General features: G+C 44.9%; 1 protein-coding gene across 2 annotated transcripts in view; it reads right to left on the reverse strand.

The window, feature by feature from the left end:
* dlc1 (DLC1 Rho GTPase activating protein) overlaps nt 1–25,683 on the reverse strand; it is a 156,675-nt gene that overhangs the window by 109,464 nt on the left and 21,528 nt on the right. For both annotated transcript variants that reach the window (XM_083765822.1, XM_083765821.1), the window contains exons 3-4: nt 16,396–16,545; nt 15,291–15,476 (exon numbers count right to left, since the gene is read on the reverse strand). In XM_083765822.1, the coding sequence (XP_083621948.1) occupies nt 15,291–15,476; nt 16,396–16,545 (336 nt within the window). The remainder of the gene's footprint in view (nt 1–15,290; nt 15,477–16,395; nt 16,546–25,683) is intronic.

Raw genomic sequence — 25,683 nt, forward strand, 5'->3', positions numbered from 1 at the left:
TGTGGCAGGGTGTTTTTCACCATGTCTGTCTGTCTGCCCCGCAGTGTTCACTGTAAAAAGTTAAACATTTAATTTTTCCAGCGCTGCCAGACACCTTCACATGTGCTCGCACTTTCCCAACATTACAACATGGCATATATAACGCATGTACGGTATATATATATATGGGAACACTAACACCTCTAATGAGGCCTTAAATCTTAGCCTATAACCACTGTGGCAGTGTGTGTGTGTGTGTGTGTGTGTGTGTGTGTGTGTGTGTGTGTGTGTGTGTGTGTGTGTGCGTGTGTGCGTGCGTGTGTACAGCCTAACCACTGTGGCACTGTGTGGGGGTGTAACAGTCAAGTCCATGATGGCTGAGGTAATGCCACTACAGTGCAAACATGAAAGGAGGCAACTCAACATGTAGAAACACACACGCACACACAGGCTTTAGATCCAACACTATTATTGGTCCGACAGTCATTCAGGCTTGTGGCAGGGTTTTATTTGGGCCCTGTGTGTGTGTGTGTGTGTGTGTGTGTGTGTGTGTGTGTGTGTGTGTGTGTGTGTGTGTGGTGTGTGTGTGTGTGTGTGTGTGTGTGTGTGTGTGTGTGTGTGTGTGTGTGTGCGTGCGTGTGTCTGGGCATGCACTCTGTGTGTGTGTATGTGTGTTTGTTTGTTCTGTGATTTATAGTTTCATTATCAGCAGGAGACTGCAGCCAGGGGTGTTTCCAGATGCCTACATGCTCCAGTCATCCCCAGTCACATTTACTGTCAACAACACGTATCCTCCAACAACAACCATTCCCGCGGGGACTTTTTAATACGCTTTCATTCACGTAATACATTTGTGTTTGGCATCAACCGACTAGATAGAGGCAAGCACAGCAGCGTTCAACCCGCCAACCCCTCTGACAGTTAGTTGGCAACGAGCGCAAACTGATCTTTCGACACTAAAAAGCCTGGGATAGCCGATCTATAAGCTCGCGACATCGTCAAGGCCTGACACGTTGTGCAATTGTAGATCGGCGACTATTTCCAGTATGCGGCATATAAATTACCACACAGCCATGACGTATACATCATCAGGCAATGAAGTTTATGCAGGATCCACACATGGCCAATAAAAACCTATTACAGTACTTGTTTCCAGATTCTTTGCGTAGTGCTTTTTTGTTTTGTTTTTGGTATCAAATCAAACTGACAAAGTGCTGATAAAGATCTTACGATAGTGTCATTTAATTCAAAGGTGGCAAACAGGCGTTTCGTGCGAGTGACTCTCTTTATTTGACTTCTGTACGAACGCTGCCGTCAAGTCAAAGAGGCGCCACGCCGTGTATTTGATTAAGGGGAACTGTTATAGTCACAAGCATTACACGTCTCTGAACAAGCAACGTGGAAACAATGAACGTCCCCGCTCCCAGATCTATCTACAAGAAAAGGCTTAAGGAGTGCCTCTTGACTTAACTGTAATGAACATACAGTTCGATCCTGAGCGTTTGACCGCCAGGTATTAATTAATTAATAATGAATGAATTGCATCTTTATAGTGCTCAAAGCGCTTTACAATGGTTCATTCATTCATTCATTGGGAACAGTCAACAAACAGTCGACGCCAGCGTCCTCACTGACAATGACATTGGAGGCAATGCAGGGTTCAGTGTCTTCCTCAAGGACACTTCGACATGTGGACGGGAGGAACCTGGATTCGAACCGCCGACCCAGGAATCATTGGACGACCTGCTCTACCTCCTGAGCCACAGCCGCCCCTTGACTCCAATGAGTGTGAAAATGGACCGGTAAGGGTCATTATGTTCATGGCAAATGAAAACCCACACAGAACACAAACGTGACCGTAAGTTAATCAAAATCCCTTCTCCTCTATAGTTCGATTCTGTACACGTTTTCCCTTTTTTTCTAACCATGTATATGACGATATAGAAGAGATTTGAAGCATAAACATATACGGAGACACTGAACACAGAGCCAGTTCAGCTAATACATGTTCAATGACGCTGTACAGTATATAACAATTATGAATAATGTTGTTGACAGAACGGAATCATTTCATACAATCACAGAAGTCTGCACTTCTGTCACAGCATGCAGCCGTGACAGAAAGGGCCCTGTGTTCTGAATTAAACGGGTTTGTAAATGGATTAAATCCATTTGGAACTGGATTACGGTATTAGTACAGTACGAAGTGTGGTTATGACGCATTTAGTGCAAAGTTGATATAATTGATGTTGTGGAAAATTTGATTCAACTTCTCAGTGGGAAGATTTATTATCCCCATTTGCTGTGTCCACTTTCCCCCCCACCCTGCACACAAACCACAACAATAAATAAATCTGTATGTGGGGTCCGGGGACCCCCAGGGGTCCTTGAGGGATTTCCAGCTAAATGATAGTTAGGAACCCTTATGGGTCTATAACTCAGAGAGTACAATGAACCCTCACGGGTCCATTGTACACTCTCAGAGTTAAATTAACATTGATTTTTCAATATAAATTGGGGGTCTCAGAGATATAAATGCCATTGAATGGGGCTCCGTAGCCTAATGCGTGTCAAACTGGGGTGTCCTTGAAATTAAAATGGTTGAAAATCACTGCTAGAGCCGTAAATGGGGGTCACTAGCATATATTCTGTGTTCAGACTTGTGTCTGAACACAGCTTTGATGGATGTGTTCTGCCCCCCTCCCCCCATCAAACAAAATGTTTGGTCAAACCATATGGGCTTCCATTGGAAATGCATTGGAGCGGCCATTAAACACAGACACAAGACAGACACAAGACAGATGTCTTGAATGTGTGAACGCAGCCCAGTAAAGGGCATATTATGTCAACCCCACCCGCTCACCTCCGCCCCACCCCCTCCTGGTGCTGTGGCCATCTTGGAAACTAAACACAATATAAACAATTGGAGAGGGGTGGGGCCGAGAAAGGCCCTTATTGACCGGAAAAAAGAGATTTCCTCACGGGGTCGAGGAGAAGTTCATTTCCCACATCCCTCTTTTTTCTTTTTTTTTAAACAACAACTGCTGGTCTCTGGTCTCTCGGCAGACGGGCGACCTTGTGGTCAATAACGACACACACACACACACACACACACATGTGGGTCGGCGGCCAATTACATATTTTTTTGGGGTCCTTGACATATGAGGAAAAATAAAGGGAAGCTCCGCACACTTGACATGAAATAGCCACTGACATAGAAACATAGGGTTTTCAGAAAAGTGCCATACACACACATCTGGTCCCAGGTCTAAATAGGTTAAACTAAATGTGTGGGTGCCACACATAGTTATGAAATTATAATTATGAATTATGATCACTAGCCTTACCCGTTGTGAGACGGGCGCAGTACCCCCCTTGTGGCCGCGGGTGTACTGCGCCCTGGGTGCGTTTTCACATTTTTAATTCACTAATAAATTCACTATTCACTATTAATTTATAATTAGTTAAATTGGGAAAAGGGCTTCGTTAAGACCTCCATATTATTATGGTCAATGCCTGTGTGAAAAGTGGGAGTGATTGGTGCAGTGAGGAGCTACGGCAGTCACAGTGACACACAGACACACACTCATGATGATGATGATTTATCAATTTGTAACTGTGTCCGAGATGAAAATGAGATCCAGATGGACCTTTATGGACGCGGAACTCTGAGAGTGCACAAATGGAACCAAATGTACCCTTACAGGTCTGTAACTCTGAGAGTGCACACGTGGAACCAAATGGACCCTTATAGGTCTGTAACTCTGAGAGTGCACACATGGAACCAAATGGACCCTTACAGGTCTGTAACTCTGAGAGTGCACACGTGGAACCAAATGGACAGCGGCAGCGGTTCCCAAACTATTTAGCCGGGGACCCAAACTAGTGAAAATAGCCAATAAGCTTGTAGATCTGCTATTTTCACTACTTCAAAAACAATTGTTTTCTAATTTACATAATTTTTCTGTAATTTCTTTCACACACACACACACACACACACACACACACACACACACACACACACACACACACACACACACACACACACACACACACACACACACACACACACACACACACACACACACACACACACACACACACACACACACACACACACACATTACACAAACACATACACTGTACCACCCATGTGAAAGTATGGGTCCTTTTTTTAGAAAAGGTGGGGTCGGGATCGTAGAGGATGTTTGGGGACTGTGAGGCTGCCAAAGCGGAACCCGGAGAGGAAGGACAGAGCAGAGATTTGCAAGTGACCTTAGCACGCACACCACAGCACGGCCATTGTCCACCATAGAGACAGATACATGACTACAAATGTTAGGGCTGTCCCTGACTGACCATGTATTTGTATACTCGACTATGGTTGGCCAAATGTTGTCTATAGTAGACTATATATAAGAAAAGGAAAAGCCTGGGGGAACGAGCTACATTTCCTGGTCTAGGAGTGGGAGTGAACTACAGTGCAGGGGCGGGGCTAGGGGTGGGCTCTAGGAATGAGAGTGAAATACAGTGCAGATGAGGCGTGGCTAGGGCCGGGGCTCTAGGAGTGGGAGTGAACTACAGTGCAGAGGGGGCGGGGTTAGGGGTGGGCTCTAGGAGTGGGAGTGAACTACAGTGCAGAGGGGGCGGGGTTAGGGGTGGGCTCTAGGAGTGGGAGTGAAATACAGTGCAGAGGGGGCGGGGCTAGGGGCGGGCTCAAGGAGTGGGAGTGAAATACAGTGCAGAGGGGGCGGGGCTAGGGGCGGGCTCAAGGAGTGGGAGTGAACTACAGTGCAGAGGGGGCGGGGTTAGGGGTGGGCTCTAGGAGTGGGAGTGAACTACAGTGCAGAGGGGGCGGGGTTAGGGGTGGGCTCTAGGAATGAGAGTGAAATACAGTGCAGATGAGGCGTGGCTAGGGCCGGGGCTCTAGGAGTGGGAGTGAACTACAGTGCAGAGGGGGCGGGGTTAGGGGTGGGCTCTAGGAGTGGGAGTGAACTACAGTGCAGAGGGGGCGGGGTTAGGGGTGGGGCTCTAGGAGTGGGAGTGAACTACAGTGCAGAGGGGGCGGGGTTAGGGGTGGGCTCTAGGAGTGGGAGTGAAATACAGTGCAGAGGGGGCGGGGCTAGGGGCGGGCTCAAGGAGTGGGAGTGAAATACAGTGCAGAGGGGGCGGGGCTAGGGGCGGGCTCAAGGAGTGGGAGTGAAATACAGTGCAGAGGGGGTGGGGTTAGGGGTGGGCTCTAGGAGTGGGAGTGAACTACAGTGCAGAGGGGGCGGGGCTAGGGGTGGGGCTCTAGGAGTGGGAGTGAACTACAGTGCAGAGGGGGCGGGGTTAGGGGTGGGCTCTAGGAGTGGGAGTGAAATACAGTGCAGAGGGGGCGGGGCTAGGGGCGGGCTCAAGGAGTGGGAGTGAAATACAGTGCAGAGGGGGCGGGGCTAGGGGCGGGCTCAAGGAGTGGGAGTGAAATACAGTGCAGAGGGGGCTGGGCTAGGGGCGGGCTCAATGAGTGGGAGTGAAATACAGTGCAGAGGGGGCGGGGTTAGGGGTGGGCTCTAGGAGTGGGAGTGAACTACAGTGCAGAGGGGGCGGGGCTAGGGGTGGGGCTCTAGGAGTGGGAGTGAAATACAGTGCAGAGGGGGCGGGGCTAGGGGCGGGCTCAAGGAGTGGGAGTGAAATACAGTGCAGAGGGGGCGGGGCTAGGGGCGGGCTCAAGGAGTGGGAGTGAAATACAGTGCAGAGGGGGCGGGGCCAGGGGCGGGCTCAAGGAGTGGGAGTGAAATACAGTGCAGAGGGGGCGGGGCTAGGGGCGGGCTCAAGGAGTGGGAGTGAAATACAGTGCAGAGGGGGCGGGGCTAGGGGCGGGCTCAAGGAGTGGGAGTGAAATACAGTGCAGAGGGGGCGGGGCCAGGGGCGGGCTCAAGGAGTGGGAGTGAAATACAGTGCAGAGGGGGCGGGGCTAGGGGCGGGCTCAAGGAGTGGGAGTGAAATACAGTGCAGAGGGGGCGGGGCCAGGGGCGGGCTCAAGGAGTGGGAGTGAAATACAGTGCAGAGGGGGCGGGGCCAGGGGGTGGGGCTCTAGGAGTGGGAGTGAACTACAGTGCAGAGGGGGCGGGGCTAGAGGAGTGGGAGTTAACTACAGTGCAGAGAGGAGGGGCTAGAAGAGCTGGAGTGAACTACAGTGCAGAGGGGGCGGGGCTAGAGTGGGAGTGAATTACAGTGCAGAGGGGGCGGGGCTAGAGGAGTGGGAGTGAACTACAGTGCAGAGGGGGCGGGGCTACTTGAGTGGGAGTGAACTACAGTGCAGAGGGGGCGGGGCTAGGGGCAGGGCAGAGGGGCGTCGCTTCAAATATGGTAATGCCAGTGTTCTCTGCTGATTTCTGTGGAAGTGAAAACACAGTGAAACTGACTTACATGGCCAGTTAAGACTGATATGAGGTTATCGGGATTGTGGCATAAAAGAAAATCTTACGTTTTTTAGGTTTTCTGAGCTCAATTGCACCCGAAAAACCTGAACTTTTAACATTCAGTAGATTTTCTGTGGTCTGGGGTTTTCTGGCTCAAACAAGTGCTCTGATTTTCCTGCTGTTTGTGATGTCACAGCCTGCAAATCCCATATGTCAATGGGACTTGCCAGCAGATGTCACCGTCTTCACAGTCTTGCCTGTTTTCATTGCAGCTCCAAATGGCTTCCAAACCAAAATCAAAGAGTCCATATCTCCACCTTCTGAGGCCAGACCGTGGAAGAGACCAGCAGGCGTTTGGAATCCTATAATAACAGCCTGTTATGACATGCCCTGTCCGACGGTGACAGAACCTGTTATGACATCCCCTGTCCAAACGACATGACACAACATGTTTGGGGGGCGCACTGTTGCCCCGGCGACAGAATACAGATCCAAACAACTGGGTTCAAACTTCAAAGGTCGGCCCCGTTACGGAATGCTCTCCATAAACGGCGGCGGGCGATGCCGAGGGTTGGTTGGGGTCAGCAGCGCCTTGCTGTCCTCGCCAGCCACGCTATATAACATGTGAAACACTCCAGTGCTACATTTAACAGGCGCTCAACATTCTTTGCCTCGTATACACCACACCGGTGTTGGCCCATAGTGGAAAAAGTACTAAGTAAAAATATCAATCCTGTATAATCAAAATGTATACTTGAGTGAAAGTACAAAATAATTTGGCATCAAAATGTACTTTAATAAAGTATCAAAAGAAAAAGTACTCATTATGCAGAATGTTCCATTTGAAGTTTTCAAATATATATATATAAATTGCATCTATTATTAATTTTAGTAATTTTCAAATGGCAGAAATGTATATAGGGCTGAAGTGGTTTCTGGATGGTTTGAAATAAGAATCTAGAGAAAACTTGACAGAACACGACTCGCTCACTGTAAAACAAAAGGAAGTAAAAACTTCTATAGACTGAGACTTAGGGAAACATTTTTCCTTTTATTTTATCATGCTCATAAAGTACTCTGTGCTCAAAGTGCAATTAAAAAGCAAACATTTCGGTCCTAAGACCTTCGTCAGTGATGTATCTAATGTATCTAATGTAACAAGAATCCCAATGTACAAAGTAACTAGTCTATAGTAACTAAAGTTTTCAAATAATTGTAGTGGAGTAAAATATATTTGCCTCTGAGACTTAGTAGAAGTAAATGCAATGGAAATTGGAAATACAACACGATACATGTGCAAATACCTCAAAATTGTTACTTAAGTACAGTACTTAAGTAAAGGGATACTTAGTTACTTTGCACCACTGTGGTTGCTGCGTGGACGTGGAAACTCTCACAGCTGAAGATGATTGATGTGTTGTTTCCGACTTTTAGCGGAGGGGCGGTCGGACAGGGGTCAGAGCCTCCGCCCACCTCTCCGACATGGCTCGGGACAGGGGTCAGAGTCTCGGACATGGCACATCCTCTGTGGCCGCACAACCGCACGTGGGCTGGACCGCTAAGAATAGTGACTTGCATACGGGCCAAAGAAATGCCAGTTGCATAACTCAGAGATCTGTGGAATGTCTTTACAACTAAGTATACCCGGAGGAAATCAAGTCAATAACCAAGAAACACAATTACTACAACTGCTACTTCTGAAAGAATGAATAAATAATAATAATTTACGAGGCAATCCAAAGTGCACCACCAGGTGAAGCTGGGATTTTGATTATTATTATTTATTTTTAGGGTCAAGGTGGCCTGCTTTTGTTATGCACCACCTTCCCCAGATATGGGTTGGATTGGGCCATTGGGGGGTCAATTAAACTAATCAAATATGACCAGCCTGCCATCACGCAAACTCCAGCTTTTCACCAGAGGAGAAAACCTTTTTTTTTTTTTCAATGTAAATATGAAATAAATGCTTAAACATGTAGCTAGGTGTAATGTTAGAGACCACAGAAGTGAACCTTTCAAGCCTGTTTTCTCAACAAAACAAAAAAAATCCAATGGCAGCCCCAAATTTAGTCACAAATGATTCCCGAGCGCGGTACGGCTGCGGCTCACCGCTCCAAGATAGGTCAAATCCAGAGCACATTTCACTGCGGTAACGTGTGTGACAAATCGTACAACGTTATGACCACAGGGCAAGCCTGGCCTTACAATGACAGAATGCCAGAAGGATGGATGGATGGACAGACGGATGGATGGATGGAGTGTAAAACTATAGTGTCCCACGGGCCAGGAGGGCCATGTAGTGACAACACTAAACCCAAAAGACACGGAAATAATATTCATTATGAAAGAATAGTAAAAAGAGACAAAAATATCAGTCCCATCCATAATAAACCATTCATCCTTCACAACCACCTGTCGCACCACAACAATGCATTAGGTGTGGGATATCCCGTCCCCAAAAAAAACAGCACATTATACGTGACACCTGCGACACCACGCGAGAAATAGGAACCTGCCAAGACAAACGCCCTTGGGGCAAAAGAATAGCCGTCCTACTCCGCCATGGGGGGGGAAAGAGACACCACCTGCTGTGGCAACAACAACATCCTCCAATATACTGAACTATATAGCCACACACTCCCAGCCCCGCCACGGGAAAAAGTGGTGTAATAAAGTAACAAAGTACATTTACTTAAGTACAATTTTAACGTATTTGTACTTTACTTGAGTATTTCCAAATTTCCAATAGGGGTGCATACTTAGTTTAGACTAGTCATTGGTTAGACATAAGGTTGGTGAGGGGTGCGTTAAAACGACCGGATTAAGGTTGGTGAGGGGTGCGTTAAAACGACTGGATTAAGGTTGGTGAGGGGTGCGTTAAAACGACTGGATTAAGGTTGGTGAGGGGTGCGTTAAAACGACTGGATTAAGGTTGGTGAGGGGTGCGTTAAAACGACTGGATTAAGGTTGGTGAGGGGTGCGTTAAAACGACCGGATTAAGGTTGGTGAGGGGTGCGTTAAAACGACTGGATTAAGGTTGGTGAGGGGTGCGTTAAAACGACCGGATTAAGGTTGGTGAGGGGTGCGTTAAAACGACCGGATTAAGGTTGGTGAGGGGTGCGTTTAAACGACCAGATTAAGGTTGGTGAGGGGTGCGTTTAAACGACCAGATTAAGGTTGGTGAGGGGTGCGTTAAAACGACCGGATTAAGGTTGGTATGGGGTGTGTTAAAACGACCAGATTAAGGTTGGTGAGGGGTGCGTTAAAACGACCAGATTAAGGTTGGTGAGGGGTGCGTTAAAACGACCGGATTAATGTTGGTATGGGGTGCGTTAAAACGACCAGATTAAGGTTGGTGAGGGGTGCGTTAAGGGTTGGGAGAGGGTTAAGGTTAGGTTTAGGTGTGCTGCCCCGTGGGTGGTTAGGGTTAGGGTGAGGGTTTGAGATAGGTTGTAGGACTAATTGGTCTAACCAATGACTAGTCTGTTACTTCTACACCACTACATTTCAGGTACAAAAATGTGTACTTTTACTCCACTACATTAATTTGTATTGTTATTACAACAACATACACTAACACAGCACGATATACATTTCGGCAATTTGAAAATAGCCAATCTACAAACTCACAATGCGTCGCATCGGTGAGCTTGTAGATCGGCTATTTTCAAAGATTATATATATATTTCAAAACTTGAAATGGGACATTCTGTGCTTTTACTTTTGGTACTTTAGTACATTTTTTATTCCAATACTTCTGTACTTTTACTCAAGTACATTTTGAATTCTGGACTTGTACTTAACGGAGTAGTTTTATATTGCAGTATTTATACTTTTACTTAAGTAAAACATTAGAGTACTTTTTCCCCCAGTATACCACTGGGAAAAAGACACCACCTGCTGTGGCACAACAACATCCGCTATACGAACTAGCCACACTCTCTCAGCCCGAGCAATAACAGCCACCTGCTACTGTAGTAGGGATAATGCTCACTGAGGACAATAGTACCCAACACAAAAGCAAAAAGCCTGCAATACACTCAATACATTATTCACCACTTTAACCATTATTTTAAACTAGAGATGTTCCGATACTGTATCGGTATGGTATCGGGAAAAGTATCGGATCGGCCCTTATTTGTCATATCGGGTCATATCGGTATCGAAAATAGCAGATCTACAAGCTCGTATAGCGTGGCACAGATCTGCTATTGTTGAGAAATCGTGAATATATCTTTGAATATATATTCTTTCACAGTGAACGTTTTTAACTCAAATATTTGCTTCTGGGGGGTGGGGTCCCTGGAACAACATATTTTTAGATGGGGGTCCGCAGCCAATTAGTACATATAGTTTTCGGGGGTCCTTGACGTGAAATAGTTTGAGAACCACTGCCATAGAAACATAGGGTTTTTCAGAAAACTGTCGTGATTTAGAATTTGTATTTGTATAGAATCAGCACAAGAGCCTCAAAACAATACATTATTCACCTCAACACCAACACCTCGCGGCCATGCCGCATAGCAAGCGTGTGACACACACATGCCCTGTGAACGCATCATGCTCGTGACTAGTCAAATCCGCACGCACGCACACGCACACGCACGCACACACACACACACACCCCCCCCCCAAATAAATCATGTGGGGACCTGGGGGTCCCGACCCACAGGTTGAGAACCTGTGATCTACTTGACCGTCTATACATTATTTATCTATCTGGAGGTCAGCATCTCTCTCTGCTGTGTTTACATAGGACACGTCAAACAATCTGAGGAATGAGAACATGTTGTATACATTATGTTTAAAGGAACATGCATCCAGGCATGCACACATAGTACCACTGGAACATGCATCCAGGCATGCACACATAGTACCACTGGAACATGCATCCAGGCATGCACACATAGTACCACTGGAACATGCATCCAGGCATGCACACATAGTACCACTGGAACATGCATCCAGGCATGCACACATAGTACCACTGGAACATGCATCCAGGCATGCACACATAGTACCACTGGAATATGCATCCAGGCATGCACACACATAGTACCACTGGAACATGCATCCAGGCATGCACACATAGTACCACTGGAATATGCATCCAGGCATGCACACACATAGTACCACTGGAACATGCATCCAGGCATGCACACGCTTTTTGCTATAAACAGGACCAGAGATGAGACTGTAATCTTCTGGGGCGCCCGCTGGCCTAGTGGTCCAGGCGCATGCCACACATATAGGCTCTGGCCTGACAGCGCGTTGCGTGTTCGAGTCCCGTTCATGACGACCTTTGCTGCATGTCTCTCTCTCCCTCTTTCCTGTCTATCTTCACTTGATACTATCAATAAAGGCAGAAAAGCCCCAAAACTAAATATTAATAAAACTAAACAAGAGGCAGTAATCTTCTGTAAGATCTGCATCGGCTATTTTCAGCATGCAACGTCTAGAACCAGAATCAGATTCTAGAATCAGATTTAGTAGACTAAAATCTTATGAAAACTAAAAACATTCCAAGTGACTAAAATATGACTAAAACTGAATGGAATTATGTTTAAAAACTAAATCTAACAAACGTGGTAGGAGCGCACCCCAGTAGTGGGGAGGTGCTGACCGCAGGAGACAAAACTTTGACTTTGCGCGTAACAATTACTTTGAATATGTATATGTACAGTATATGTGCATTTGACGGGGGTCCGTCCGTATACCCCCATAAGGAAACTTTGATACAGGATTATATACTTTTCACACAATACAGATTGATACAAATATTCTATCCATAAAAATAGGTTCTGGAGTGGTCAATGTATGTTTTGTAATGATAATGAAAATGTACAATGTAACTAAAGCTTTCAAATAAATGTAGCGGAGTAAATGTACAATATTTGGATCTGAAATGTTAGTAAAGTAGAAGTAAAGGTATTGGAAATTGGAAATACTCAAGTAAAGTACAAACACCCTCAAGAAAATGTACTTCCCAATGCACTGCTGGAAAGTAACTTTCCAGCAGTGCATTCACACAGCCTCTGAGTTGTAGGAATGTCTCTGTGCACTCGGGGCTTTGCCCCAGCAGACGTTAAACTCTATAATTATCTGGGTCCAGGGCTTTGTCGTAACAAAGGGGTCAAAAGGGAGGGGTCTGCGAGGTCAGAGGACAGAGCAGAGAGGGGGGGACAAGCTTCAAGAAAGACTCATGTCTTCAAGAAGCCGCTTGCTCACTTAATGGCGTTTTTTCGGCCCTGCCTTGGCTTGTCATTGAAAACCGGGGGCAAAGTCAACGAGACACGTACGGACGGCAGCAGGTGGTCTGGACTGTTCCCCGGACGGAAGACACTTTTGATAAATCACTATTTCTGCTTCGGCGGACTTAAACAAACAAACAACAACAAAAAAACCTATGTTAGGTATTTGGAGACACTTTATCTGATGTTGTCGTGATAAACTACAAAACAAACGCTTGGCCGGATGTTTCTGTCCAAGAACAGCTCCGTTATCTTGGTGGATAACACACATTTTGCAAACCTGTGGAAACATCCCACATCCCTGTGTTATCTCTTCTAATTCCAAGTTCTTCGCATTGTTTCATTTTGATTCGGTGCCACGACTATTGCCGTTGTCACGAAAGCGGGTATAGCGACTCACTCTTTCGACAGTCCATATAATAGGAGTCAGCCGGTCAGTGAATTCATTCCAATGTCTACTCTACAACGCAAATACGACTTGTATTTCAGAACTTGTATTTCAGAACTTTCATTGTGTGTAGTAGTAGGTCGGCTTCACTAAAGCTTGAGTAAACATCTTTCACAGTGGCTAATGGACGGAGTGCTGACCAAAGCCTTTTACAGTGGACGCCATGTGGGATTGATTGAGGGAGACGACCTCATGAAGAGGCTTCTTTAGAGGTTAATGGTTGTAAGGGACTGTTCACTCTTTTCAGACTTGAAGTGTTGCGACGCCCACTTAATCTCTTTAGAGACTAAAGTTTAGACGGTCAGCATGGTTCGCTTGACTGATGCGGGCAAATTGACCGGGGCATATGTGAATTGGATAACGGTGGTGGTTTCTCACAACATTTTCAAGTCATGGGGACCCCCCAAAAAATGACCCCCATCTAAAAAGGTCTTGTGCCATGGGACGGACGCCAATATAAGAGAAGATGTGTGTTGTTCAAAAAACAAAATGATTTTTCATAATTTAAAGAAATGTGTTAAAATAGCATCAAAATCTGTTTAACCACTTTATGTGTTTTGTTTGACTTATTTTGCACTTCTACAAGCTCATGTACTGTAGATGGTTCATATTAATCTGGGTGTCTTCTTTATATCCATCTACAGTATGGATAGAGCATGAGGAGACCGGATGGAAACATCTTCCATTACACGCACGCACGCACGCACGCACGCACGCACGCACGCACGCACGCACGCACACATCGTGGGAACGCAAGAGAAAGGCATCATCACCCTGTGGGAATATTTAAAGGATGTGCTGAGAGTGGGAATTCCCTCCCACTCGTTGCCACACTAGTGCTCACCCCTGCAACCCCTGCTATCTAGTGTACGGATATTACATTTTGTGTACAAAATGTAACCAAACTGGAATCAAGTGCATTTTGGGTATTTCTGCATTGCAGTATAAAGCACCAAAGTCTGACGTCAATATCAGTAGAGGGCGCCAAGTCCACGGGTTCATGTGCTTTTTATTTGCATTGTAATCCACATATGGGGATTTTAGATCGCCTCATATAAGAACTGTGTTTGACACTATATTATACTATATAACACTACTATATTAGACACTTCCCCGGCAATATCGCCGGAACAGTTTGTTTATTTTTTAGACCACAAATCTTATATGAGAACATTTTAAGTGGACCCCATGTTATTCTCCATAGAGAAATTACTTCCATGAACCAGGGGATGAGCGAGTGGCGCCAGGACTTCGGCACTCTATTGATACATTAAAGTAAAACATATTTGAGTACTTGTTTCCTCCACTGTATGAATGTGCATATTGTGAGTGGTGTCCACCCCAGTGTTTGAATGATGGTTGTGCTCAAAATATCCAACATAGGCCGGGATACGTATCGGTAATCCAACAATAACCACATTATCAAAACACTTAACAACACTCCTCGGAAACAGGTTGATGACTACAAGTATTTGGGTTCATATATATCTTCTTCCTAAAAGGACTTTCAAACTAGGAAGGGTATATATGGCCTGGTGAGCCTGCAATGACATGCGTAAGATCTGGTCATCCCAGCTTAGTAAGAGATTCAAAGAAAAAAACATTCAGGACGACCGTCGAGCCGATTCTATTCTATGGCTCCGAGACATGGACACTTTCAAAGAAATTAGAAAAGTGGCTGGATAGCACGCCAATCCAACATAGGGATACATATCGGTAATTATCTTAACGATATGCGACAGGCCCGGATCGCAATGTTTGTTTGATTGTTTGTCTAATAACAAGCAGAGAGGAAAAATAACATTGAAACTAAAGCCTAGCCCCTGACTCTCAAAGCCCACATTTGTATTTATCTCGTGGTATGTTGGTCATGTGCATTGTATCACATCACGACTGTGTCAGGATACGGATTGCATCATGAGTTACTTTCCCATAACCAGCCCTAGGTTGAATGGCCATACGCACGAAATGACGGATCATCCCCATATGCCACAGGGGGGTGATCTTTACGTAATTTTAATGTTTTTTTGAGACATCTCATTATTGTTATTGTGTGAATGAATGCATGGGACCCGAATGGAAACAAGACCGCATAAGGTCTTTCTTCGAGTGCTGTCCTTTTGTACAAAATGTGCTTTGACTGTACCCTGTACTGTTTTCATTTTCTATTGTCTAGTAACATTATCAATCAATCTAATCAAAACCTACCCCACTCTTGGGTTTGGCCCCCGTGCCGGTCGTGATGCTACCGTCATGGTGGGGTGGAGGGTTCGTACTGTCAGAGGTCCCGCTGGTCCCTGGAGGGTTCGTACTGTCAGAGGTCCCGGTGGTCCCTGGAGGGGTCGTACTGTCAGAGGTCCTGGTGGTCCCTGGCACGGATCCTAACTCCTTCTCCTGCACGCACGCACGTACGCACGCACACACCAATTGTCATTACTTTTACTTCTACTTCTATTTCAGAGGCAAATGTTGTACATTTACTCTACTACATTTATTTGAAACTTTTAGTTACTTTGATTATCATTACAAGACATTACAGTAACCACTTCATGGTTGCATGCTGAAAATAGCTGATCTACAAGCTCACAAGCTTGTAGATTGGCTATTTTCAAATTGCCAAATGGCCAAGTGTAAAATCTGGCATTATAACGCCGTCAAGGCATTTCTGTCGACAAAAAAAAACAACTGTAGATTTAGTAAAGATTTAGTAAATCCTATATATTTTTTATTTATTCCAAAGACTACGAGTAAACTAAAATCCAAAGATTCTACAAATGGTTGCCAAACCTTTTCATGTCAAGGACCCCCAAATTGACACTAATTAGCCCATGGACCCCCATTTGAAAAGATATGCCAAGGACCCCCATTAGAGAAGATTTTCACGGCTCAAGCAGTGACTCTCAACCATTTTAATTGCCAGTTTGACATGCATTAGGCTTCGGACCTCCCATTTAATGGCATATCTGGGACCCCCAATTTATATCGTAAAATCGAGGTTAATTTAATGAGTTACAGGTTGGTGTAGGGTGGAATTCTAGTATCTGACTTTTGTTTTGTGAATCTGTTAATGTAATGAGTATTACGATTCATGTTCTGTTGTAAGTAGGATAGGCATTTATAAGCTTTTAGCTTCTGCCTACTCCTTTTGATCATCTTCATGTTTTGGTTTTGTTTTGTTTTCATAACAGCTTACATTCATTGTCTTTAAATATTGTATTTGAAACTGAAGGATGATCAAATAAACTAAACTAAACCCATAAGGGTCCATTTGGTTCCAAAGCATCACTGGGAACACCCTCACCCTGCTGCTTACCATGAGCTGTCTCCTGCGCAGGGTGGGGGTGCTGTCCCGGGACGAGGTGGTGCTCAGGGCGTTCTCGATCTCCTGGTCCAGCTGGTCCAGCTTCATCAGCAGGAGAACCATGGAGTCCAGGTGAGAACGTTCACGCTCGTCCCTGGAGGTCTGCGTAGAAAGAAAGAAAGGGTTAAGGTTAATAGCCTATCGAGGTCTTCAACGTGGTGGTTCTGTGGACCACTGCGTGGTGGTGGTCCGTGAAGGAATTGCATGTGGTTCCCGACCATGCATTTATAGTAATGTAGCAAAGTGAAGATTTGGTTATTTTCTTCCACGGAATAGTGCACTATACTAAACATCTCTACACTGTTCCGTTGAGGTACGTCAATGTTGTCAGTTACTACTGTCGTTAAGAAATTCCACAGAAAAGGGGCTTAGAATCTCAAGAAGGGTAAATTTACCAGCTTGCCTGATTGAGTCATCAATCAATTAGTCCTACTCCTCCTCCCAGCCAACACTCCCCACTGACAGGTAGTTACCCCCCTGAGCTCAAACCCACAATTCAACATTTTGGTTTTAAGATGTTGATATTCATTTTGTATTCATCCTTAGGACCCCAAATCACACCTTGGAGAGCATAAGTGTCTATTTCAAACAAAGTGTTTTTTGACTGGGGGGGTCATATTTTGACCCCCCAGTATCAGGATGTATTAGGATGTTGATATTCATCCATCAGCCAACACACAGTGTGTAGGGGCCAAAAGCATAGGTGGACCCCAGGCTACTCGTATAACGACTGTTGCCCTCCATGACGCGCTTTAGAGTCCCTAAAAATAAGAAAAACAAACTAAAGAACTCTTTTGTACATCAGTCTGTTCTGCTTTTAAACCAAAATCGTTAAACCAGAGGATATAATATGTTCTTGTCCCTGTCTGTTTCTGTGATTTGTGTCCTGTGTCCTGTAATGTCTATCATTTTGTAATGTATTGTCTTGTCTGTCTTGTCTGTATCTTGAACAGTGACGTCATGGACGCAAAACAAATTTCAGTGCAAGCTGACAATAAAGTTGTATCGTATCGTATATTTCAGTGACACGCTATGAGCTTGTATATCTGCTATTTTTGAATAGTATACAAAAAGTTTTTTTTTGTGACTTAATTGAAAATGGCTTCGAGGCATGAACACATGACATCATGTTGTGTTGAAACCTGCGTTTGAGAGTACTGTGTGAATGTTGCATGATGATGTCGGACGTACAGAATTCAGACAATTTCCTGTCCTTCACAGCTGGCTCCATTGCCTCCATTCGTGAGATAACGACTTCCTTTGTGAAAGTCTGGTGGAACTTATAGGCCCTCGAGGCACATGCAGGCCTAACAAGCTTTCTGTTTAGAAGGAAAAAAAGGCCTTTTTGTGTTAAATTGTTGCGCGGTTACTGACCGACTGTCAAGCAGTATCCCTTTGTGCTTGACATTTTTGTCAACCCTGTTTTGAACCCTTCGTGATTGATTCTTTTTTTTTTAACTGTAATGTAGCATTATTATTCATTAACTCTTCTCTTACGCAGTGGTGGAAAAAAAGTATCTGTCCGGAATTCAAAATGTACTTAGCGGGATCTTTGTATTTTTTTAAATGAGCCCCCTGAAACCCCTTCAAGGACCACGTGGGGTCCCGGGACCATGCACCACTTTGACAACCACAGTTGTAGATCGGCTATTTTTCACCCAACGTTCACCTATTTTCACCACATGTTCCCTTAATGTGAAATTGTGAAATGCTCAGAATAGGCCCTCTATTCTGGGCGGGGAGGAGGTAGTAAAACTCGTCCATAATTTCATCCGTTTTTACGGGGGGTGGGGTGGGGGGGTGGGGTAGAGTCTGGCACTCACTGGCAGAGAGAGAGACACACACACACACACACACACACACACACACACACACACACTTCAGGGATGTTGACTCCCGTGTGGACCAGCGTGGCAGGAGGTCAAAGGTCACAGCCGCCCGGGTTCGTTGGTTGCCAGGTTTTTGGCGCAGAGAGAAATAAACAAACCCGGGTCTATGAAAACCAGCGGTGGGGAAAAAGTACTCACAAAGAAAAAGTATCAATACTGCAATTATATAAATACTGTTTCTTGCTACAAGTAAAAGTCCGGAATTCATAATTAATTATCTTATTATTTTTTATTATTATTTTGGGGGGGGGGGGGGGGGGTCCTTGACATGGAAATAGGAAGCGAATCAACATAAGCAACTACACTTTAGAAAACAAGCCCAAACAACCACAACCCGCATCTAACCAATATTTTCCACATGAATTTACAGAAAAAACAAGCCCAAAGACGCTTATAATAATCATAATAATAATAATAAGCAGACTTGGCAACAGTGTTCTGTGTACTGTGCCAACACGACCAGATGGCCGACTGCATTTCACTGACAGATGGTGAGATGGAGCTGACTTTATTCAAACATCCCCCAACTAAACTAACAGCATCACTTTTAGACAGTGCTTCAACAGTAACTTTTTGAGTATTTCAATTGTTTCAACACTTCATACTTTGTTTCTTCCTGAAGAAAATATATAAAGAAACCTCATTCCATTACTTTGACGTTAGATGTAATACATTGTCCCTTTAGTGTACACACCGTGTCATCACCATGTCACCCGTACTGACAGACATTTTGTTTTTCTGCCTTTATTGACAGATACAAGTGAAGACAGGAAAGATAGGGAGGGAGAGAAGGGGAAAAACATGTAGCAAAGGTCGTCATGAACGGGACTCGAACACGCGATGATGTGCTGTCAGGCCAGAGCCTATATTATGTGGCATGCGCCTGGACCACTAGGCCAGCTGGCGCCCCACTCAAGTACATTTTGAATCCCTGGACATGTAACAGAGTATTTTCTACATTGAAATTTGCAGCCAGTATCGATACTTTTACTCAAGTACAAAAAGAAATGTGAGTACTGTTTTCCCACCACCGCTTACTCCTCCTGTGGTAGTGATACAGTGACCTCAGGTGGCCTGTCAGCAGTAAGACAGTAATAACAACACTATGAGCAGTGGTCCGGGGACCACCAGGGGTCCTTGAAGGGGTTCCAGGTGGTCCCCACTGCTAAATGGAGAGTTGGTAACCAAATGGACCCTTATTCAGTCAATTCAATTCAATTATTATTCCCAATCAATCAAGGACCAACAGTGGTCCTTGATTGATTTATTTTATTTTACATTTTGTAACCAATTTTTCAACCCTGTGTCAATTATCTAATGTGATCCTGGGCTCTACACACCCTCTGCCAACCTGGGGAGAGCGACAGACTTGAACTCATGCTTCCTTGATGCATGAGTGTCCAAGTCGCTCCTTTACACCTGACAGGGGGGCGTTTCCCTGGTTGGACGTAGCACGTGGAAGAAAATAAATGAAAACTATTCAAGAGACTATGACTGAAACTAAAATCAAAATGTGCTGCCAAAAACAATACTGTATGTCAGTTGATACTATCAATGATAAGCGCTACCAACTGAACCCTAAAAGAAGCTCCCGTCGTCCTGATAAATACCGAACTGACACTGATTTAGCTGATGAGTGCGCTCAGGCTCTCCTTCAGAGTTACAGAGTAAGACAAGAGTTATGACAACTCTGTTCACTGCATGGGGCCAGGCTCTTTCTACACAAGACTTCTTTCTATTGAATAGGGACAACCGGAAGTTTACAGAATGCATTGGAGTCTATGGGCTCGCGTGCGAATACATGAACCATGTGACCAGGCTGTTTTCTGCCCCCTCAATGTCGTAACTCTGTCTCTGAGTTCTCCTTCAGTCTCTCTTGAGCAGGCCTCTCCAACTGTGTTGGCCTTTATCTCAACGAGACAAAAACTGAATACAATGATGATGATCTCTCCTAAATATGGTCAATACAGCATGGACTTGTGGACAAAAGCTTATCCAACGACAACAAAATCTAGTTTTTGGGCCTGGGAGGCTAAATGTCATCAAACGGTGGTTCTGTGGCTCAAATGCCCAATAAATAATGGGCCTTGATGTGAAAATGGTTGAAAACCACTGCTCTATAGCTCTCCATAGCCTTTTATTTCAACCGCTGGAAGTACAAGTCAAGTACGCTATAGACGAAGACCTTGTCGTGGCTTCTTTAGGCCACTTGTGTGTCTGTGGGCGTGTGCGTGTGCACGTGCGGTTGTGGTTGTCTCTTCAAAAGGACACTCTCCGCTGAGAAGAAGCCCGACCAGAGATGATATCACGAGGGCTGGCTCATTAGGCCCAAACCAACCCTGTTACAATCTGCCCTATCCAGCTGTTAAAACGCTTTATGTCTGTGGTGTTCAACCAGTGGTGTTTGAGGGGGTTCCAGATTGTCCCCATCTAAATGATGGAGAGTTGGTAACCAAATGGACCCTTTGAATAAATCTTTAACTCTTGAGAGTGTTGAAACGGGTCCATTTGGTTTCATTTTAAGCTTTCAAGAGTTACATTTTTGTTAAGCTGCATTACTGTATATGTCTCCACAGTTAGATAATATCCAACAATAACAAAAATATCCTTTAGTTGTGTGTCTGAGAGGCTATAAATGTCATTAAATGGTGGTCCGTGGCTCAAATGCCAAATAAATAATAGGCCTTGATATGAAACGGGTTGAAAACCCACTGCTTTATGAGAGTGAGATCATAGGCAGGCGAGTGACACACCGACCCCACTACTACCGTCATGACGTGTGTGTGTGTGTGTGTGTGTGTGTGTGTGTGTGTGTGTGTGTGTGTGTGTGTGTGTGTGTGTGTATGTGTGTGTGTGTGGGATTATGTTCAAGAGCAGTGAAGGGAAAAGTACTCAAAATGTATTACTTCAGTGAAAGTATTATATGGCAATGTAGAACTATACTCCGTTGTAAGTAAAAGTCTCGGAATTCAAAGTGTACTTGAGTAAAAGTACAGAGTCTGTGTCTATTTAAAACACTGGGGAGTCACATTTTGACAGTAGAAACTGCCTATCAAATTATTGGACAGTATTAAGAAAGATATTGATTTTGTATAAATTCTTACGGCCCCAAATCATACCCTAGAAAGCAAGAGTGTCTATTTCAAACACAAGGTGTTTTTTGACTGGGGGGGGGGGGTCATATATATATAACACAAAGTGTTTTTTCACTGTGGAGTCATATTTTGACAGCAGCAACTGCCTGTCATAATTTCAACCCCCTCCCTATCTAATTATTGGACAGTATTAAGATGTTGATAGCCGAGTCAGCCTAATCCAGACATCAGTCTTGACTATTGTAACTCCCTCCTTACTGGCCCATGCACACTTAAGCCTCTCCAATTGATCCAAAATGCCGCAGCTCGCTTGGTCTTCAACCAGCCAAAATTCTCACATGTCTCCCCCCTTCTCCGCTCCCTCCATTGGCTCCCGGCCGCTGCGTACAAAACTCTGATGCTATAGCCTTCAAAGCAATGAAAAAGTATGGCACCCCCATATCATGCAAGTCTGATCGGACTATACAAACCCTCTCGTGCGCTCAGATCAGCCGACGCAGGGGGGCTGGAAGTACCTTCACTAAAAACCCCTGGACAATGCTCCACACGTCCCAAACTCTTCTCCCTTCTTGCTATCAAGACTGCAGACTCACACTCCCAATCTTCCACCGTAGTCTGAAAACTCACCTCTTCAGACCTCTTTTAGCCCGTCTTAGCAATGTAATAGCGATTTAGAATAATTATTTTGGAAAAGAACCTACTCCAGGAGGAGGCCAGAAGAGACCCAAACATCAACAATAATAATTAAAAAATAATGAAAACAGTAAATGAAAAAACACAGCCCCCTAACCTAAAGGACAATATCAGTCACCAGAAAAAAGGACGTGTTCAAAATTGAGTTTGAAGTTAATGTCAAATATCTAATTACTGAATCAAGTAACTTAAAAACTGAGTAGACGATAAAATTACAGATACAATTATCGTAGCGCGGCACTGCTATTTTTGAAATGTCTTTGTTTCTGGAGGGTCCCTGCAACAACATATCAGATGGGGGTCTTGGGCCAATTACAGATCATTCTGGGGGTCCTTGTTATGAAAAAGGTTGAGCACCACTGATAGAGAAACAGAGGTTTTTCAGAGAACTGTCGTCCTCAGGTCTGAATGGGTTAATAATGACGTTGTGACTTGTGCAGCTTACATTTATTTTCCAGTTATTTGCCTGTCAAAAGCTGTTCCTGTTGGCTTCGCTGAGAGCAGTGTGTGTGTGTGTGTGTGTGTGTGTGTTTGTGTGTGTGTGTGTGTGTGAGTGTGTGTGTCATGCTGCGGTGGAAAGTAGTTATTATTGAAGATTTGAATCTTTACTGTATTTCTAATACTTTTACTTCCACTCCACTACATCTCAGAGGCAAATATTATTTTACTCCACTACATTAATTTGAAAACTTTAGTTACTTTTCAGATTTTGATTGTCATGACAAAAACACACTAACCACTTCAGCCCTATATATATTTTGGCCATTTGAAGATCTACAAGCTCACAATGCCTCGTGATGCGACACATTGTGAGCTTGTAGATCGGCCATTGTCAAAGGATTTTTAGCCCTTTGAAAACATGGAAATATGGGACCTTCTGTACAATGAGTATACTCTTTTCTTATTGGTTTATTTTATGTACATTTTGATACCAATACATATGTACTTATTGCAGTATTGATACTTGATAAAACATGTGAGACAGTACTTTTTTCCACCACTGACTGACTACTATTAGGGCTTCGCTCACATATAAAAGACAGCATGCTCTCTCGCTGTCCTTGGGGGAGAGGGGGGGCCAGAGCAGCTCGCAATTCATTTCCAATGGGAGTCACATGGTTTGATGAGACAAGCTTGTTCCCTGCTTATACAGTATGTGACCTATAAAGGCCTCAGTCACATATAAAAGACAACTGTCTCCTGTCTCTTCTGTGTGTCGCACGGCTCGCAATGCATTTTCAATGGGAGTCACGTGGTTGTGACGAGACAAGCTTGCTCCATGGGGGGGGGGGGGGGGGGCAAGAAGACAGCCATGGAGTCACAACAACGTGCCTCCCAATGGAAATGAATTGCGAGCTGCTCTGCCCCCCCCACTCTCCCCCAGAGACAGCGAGAGAGAGCACCCTGTCTTTCATATGTGAGCGAGGCCTTGGAGCACGCATCAGACCGTGCCCTGGTCTCGTCTCAATGCAACGCTGTATCATCACCGGCAAAGCAATGGCATCTTTACAAGGCTGTAGGGCTGAAGGAACATACTGTATGGTTGGTTGGTCAAGAGATGGCAACAACAACCACAGAAAGGTGTCAGAGAGATACGCCAGCAGGAAGGCATGTTGACTGTCAGGACAGGGGCTTTCTGGTGGCACTGTTGTTAAATAGAAACTAAATAAAAATTGAACTACGATGACTAAAACTAAGACTAAATACTGACAATTTCGTCAACAAATAAAAACTAGGCTAAAATGTTAGGAAGGGACTAGTGGACAAGAGATCCAGTTAGTTAGTTTGGTTAAAAATCGGCCATTCTGACAAAATCAAGGCCCGCCAAAATACATTTTAGTCGACTAAATAAACTGTAGATTTATTCGACAAAAATTTGTCTAACACTAAAACATTCCAGGTGACTAAAATGTGACTACAAACTATTCAAGAGACTGACCAAAAATCAAAATAAAAATTTGCTGCATATCAACTGTCTGGTGGTCTCAGAAAGCTAGTATTTCCCCCACTTTCCCATCTTTTTAGGGGTTTTCTATTACATTCCTCACCACTTCCTGTTATTTTTTTATTTTTTTATGGGAGGGGAGACAGTTCCCACACTGTTTGAACTGCCAGACCTCTTCCTTCTCCCCCCACCCCTCTTCCCAACTCCCCCTTACAACCCCCTCCCTCCCCCATCTCACTCACACACACACACACACACACACACACACACACACACACACACACACACACACACACACACTGCGGTCTCACTCACTCCTCCGTCATATTTCTCAAACCTGTCCTGTTGCATTGTGGGCCTCTGCTCTGCTTTGGGGGGGAATAAGGTCAGCTTAAAAAGCAACGTTCAGCGATGACCTCATCATCATCATCAGAACACATAAATACGCACACACACACACACACACACACACACACACACACACACACACACACATACACACACACACACACACACACACACACACACACACACACACACAAAGCAAAAACATAAGAGTTATACAGATAAAAGAACCCAATGTGAGAGCAATGCTGCCAACTTGTCTGGTGTCAGATAAAAAAGATGTGAACCCGGTGATGCGAGCCCTTCCCCCACCCCCCGTCCACCTCCCCGGGGTCAAGATAAGGGCCTGTCGTCGTTGCTAAGACAAACAAGCAGAGTAACAATAAAGCCCATTATTATCAGATGGTGCATCATCGTCCATTATGTGAGCCAGATGGGTTCATTTCGCAGGCAGATCCCATGCAACAACACAGACCCCCTGGGGACCATGTCTAATCACCATGGGCTACGAGAGGTTTACCCTGTGACTTACAACAGTACAATATCTGTGCCAGTGTGACCGCCGTGCCGGACGGTCACTGTCTACAGAGGGGGGGGGGGGGGGGGGGAATCACGTTCAAGTACACAGTGGTTCCCAAACTCTTTCATGTCAAGGGCCCCCAAATTGCCACAAAATTATCCCACGGACCCCCATTTGAAAAGATAAGCCAGGGACCCTCCATAAGAGAAGGTTTTTACGGCTCTAGCAGTGATTCTCAACCAGTTTCATTTCAAGGACCCCCCAGTTTGACATGGGACCCCCCATTTAATGGCATTTCTATCTCTGCCGGGACACCAATTTATATTGTAAAATCAATGTAAATTTAACTCTGAGAGTGTACAAATCTCCATAATATGAAGATCACGACACTGACCTCATCTGACCCTGGATAACCACACATGGAGAAGACTGGATCCTCACCTAGATCTGCATATATGGAGCCGGCCAAGCAACTATACATCTGACCTCAAACCCTTAGATCTCCATATATGGAGCTGACCTGTTCTGACATTCCATTATGTTGATCTGACCCCATCAAACCCTGTACACTCAAGACACGCTCCATATATGGAGCTGCCCTGTTCTGACATTCCATATGTTGATCCTTTCCCACCCGTCCTTCCTGTTCTGACATTCCGTATGTTGATCTGACCTCATCAAACCCTGTATACTCAAGACACGCTCCATATATGGCCAGTACAGAAATCATTCCATGTGTTGATCTGACCCCGC

Source organism: Protomyctophum parallelum (assembly GCF_964188405.1).
Source record: "Protomyctophum parallelum genome assembly, chromosome: 5".
Taxonomy (NCBI): domain Eukaryota; kingdom Metazoa; phylum Chordata; class Actinopteri; order Myctophiformes; family Myctophidae; genus Protomyctophum; species Protomyctophum parallelum.